Raw genomic sequence first — 2,541 nt, 5'->3', positions numbered from 1 at the left:
AGCCTGACATGTTTAGTGCCACAAAGACCTTACAATTTCTACAAGAATGCAAAATATACTTCTGCGAGTTTGAACACACCCGTTATTTGTATTTTCTAATTAGCAGGTTGGGTTTGGTTTGTTAGCTTCCTGAGTGGATATTCTTGTTTCAGTTTTTATCTGAAAATGTTGAGTTTTAGTCTTTTAATTATTGCACGGTGGGCATGTCAGCAGCAAGACTAAGGAAAAATCAGTACAGATATTACAATAAAAACAGAGCTTTTTGAAAGCAGAGTCTTGTAGGTATCCAGTCTCAAATACATCCATCAACAGCTCATCAGGAAGAATGTAATTAAATTTTAATAATCTATAATCTTACATTAGGAAAGAGACATATGTTTGTCTTTATTGATTCTGCCATTGTCTGTCCCTCTATATGGCAGATGAAGAAATAATGTCCAAGCATAAGGTTGCAACCATATCACAAAACAAACCATAAAAGAATCTGTTTTGTTTATTTATGCATCTTGTATAAAACTGTTCCACTTTGACTTACTTCTACCATCTACAGTACATATTGTAGCGATTCTCTTAGTTAGAGAGCGTGTTGATGTTGTGGGATTTCGGACTGTTCGGGAGGTTCGTGAAGGCAGCATGGAGAGGGAGAAAAGACCGAGAGCTTGCCTGTGTGTGTGTTGCTGTTCCGTTGTTGTAGTTGTGGTTGGCGTGGCTGTGGCCTACAGCAGCCGTTTTTCTGCTAATAAAGACGACCTTTGTTGTGAACATCGCCGACTGTGGAAGTGTGTTTACAACGTTACAATATACACAGTATGTTGTTACATGAAACCAAAGGGAACTGCACATAATCATGTTTTTTATTTAATAATAATAAAAATTAAAAAAAAGCAGGTTCAATAAGACTTCAGGCTGTAGGCACTGATGCTTTGGTTCATCCTCCCATTAGAAGTACTCAATATCATCATTGTGACTCTTGGAGTGCTGCAGACTAGTCAGCTCGAGCTCTCCTCCGTAACACGGGAGTTTCTCATAAACACGGAGGTGAAGACATTCAGCTCCTCCCACACGGACCTGCAAAGAAGTACAAGCAAAGTTAAAGGTGTTTAAAGTGCACCTAGACTTACATGATAACGTCACGCTGTGGTGTCATACAACATGCTAACATGTAGAAATGCAGTCTCTAGGCCTTCACTTCTTCAGGTTTGCTGTGTGCTGTGCAAATGTGTTACAGGCTGACATACCTGCTGGCTTGGGAATTACCCCAGCAGCAACTGGAAGTACTGGAATTGCTTGCTGTGTCAGTTACTACTAGGAGTATTAAGTGTACACACATATTTGCATTATCTTTGGCAGACTTAAAATTTGGACACATTTAAGCACAATTAGGGTGGAAATGCGAACTGGAAGCATGAATGACATTAACAATTAAGGCTAGAAAACCAAAAATAGTTTTTGGAGCTTTCGGAGCTTTTAGCTTCGTGCTCACTGCTAAACATTACCTTAATGAAGTAGTTGGTTCCAGCTACGAGTTGTGTTTTGTAGCTCTCCGCAGTGAAAACGCCAAAGTTCCTCCCAGTTTTCTGCTCTGCGTGAGGTTTCATCTGAGTAACAATGACAGCAACATCAACATGAAACACAGGCCCCGCTTTAATGAAATAACCTGTAATAGCTCTTTTTTTTTTGTACTCACTTGATCACAGATCAACTGAACCTTTTCGTCAGCCTGCTTCAGCTCGGTTAGCCCTCCGCACATCGGCATTTTGACAGGTTTAATCTCGTGAAACAGAACCAAAAAGTAAAGAAGATGCACACTGCGCCTGTTTTTATGGGACATTTATGAGTCAGTGAATCATGTGACGCCGCATTTTGGACCGTACCATCAGCTCAGGGGAGGGAGGGGGGCCGTATGAGAAAAAAGAGACAAGACAAGACAACGATCTCTTGCTATGCATAGTTGTAGATATTCAGTTTTGCATTTGTGGGGCAAATCCCTGAAATATTTGTACACATTATTTTGTTTTTGTTTTTAGTTTGTTCCCGTTTTACTGTATGTGTGGATTAGTCTGAGGTGTGGCTCTACCGGATGACAGCTGACTGAAGTCTAGCGGGAAGGAAAAATACGGGTTAAGCTCTGTGATTGCAAAGTTTGGAGAGGGAGGATGAATCATTGGACTGGAAATCAGCTTTCAGCTGCCCGGTTATTCATAAAGGGTCTCTTCAGGCTGTCCTACTTCTGGCACCTGAACTTCAGCACAAAAGTACTAATTGGATACTGCGCTCTGTGGTTTAGTGGTTATTTTAACTGTATCGTTGTTTAAGTCTGTAGCAACAGACTACCTCCCTCCTTGGATTTTACTTCCTCGGCCAGCGGGAGTTTTCTCTCCACATACTTTATAATGAATTTCAAGGGACTCTGCCTAAATAGTAGCTACTGTTTAAGTTAACAATCAGAGCTGGAAATGTTAGGTGCAAAAATAAAATAGAAAAAACGAAACCGACCACAAAGTGAGCTAACAGAAAAACGATGTATCAAAAGCTGCAATA

At 40.5% G+C, this 2,541-nt stretch overlaps 1 protein-coding gene across 1 annotated transcript; it reads right to left on the bottom strand.

Annotated features, from left to right (window-relative positions):
• Nucleotides 1-836: 836 nt before the first annotated feature.
• On the bottom strand, nucleotides 837-1,847 carry LOC115799428 (cystatin-B-like). The gene is made up of 3 exons (XM_030756589.1): nucleotides 1,688-1,847; nucleotides 1,497-1,598; nucleotides 837-1,068 (listed from the first exon to the last, which is right to left on the bottom strand). Exons 1-3 carry the CDS (start codon nucleotides 1,829-1,831, stop codon nucleotides 940-942), a joined length of 375 nt encoding a protein of 124 aa, XP_030612449.1. The 5' UTR covers nucleotides 1,832-1,847; the 3' UTR covers nucleotides 837-939.
• Between the last annotated feature and the right edge of the window lie 694 nt (nucleotides 1,848-2,541).

This window comes from Archocentrus centrarchus, chromosome 20 (genome assembly GCF_007364275.1).
Source record: "Archocentrus centrarchus isolate MPI-CPG fArcCen1 chromosome 20, fArcCen1, whole genome shotgun sequence".
Lineage (NCBI taxonomy): Eukaryota > Metazoa > Chordata > Actinopteri > Cichliformes > Cichlidae > Archocentrus > Archocentrus centrarchus.
This window is presented reverse-complemented; position numbering and strand designations above follow the sequence as displayed.

Bases quoted from the DNA above. Each gene is read 5' to 3' on its own strand.
- LOC115799428 (XM_030756589.1), bottom strand. From the start codon at position 1,831: ATGTCCCATAAAAACAGGCGCAGTGTGCATCTTCTTTACTTTTTGGTT. The intron at 1,599-1,687 runs GTGAGTACAAAA...ATTGTTACTCAG, and splicing joins TTCAGTTGATCTGTGATCAA to ATGAAACCTCACGCAGAGCA. The intron at 1,069-1,496 runs GTAATGTTTAGC...ACTTCTTTGCAG, and splicing joins GAACCAACTACTTCATTAAG to GTCCGTGTGGGAGGAGCTGA.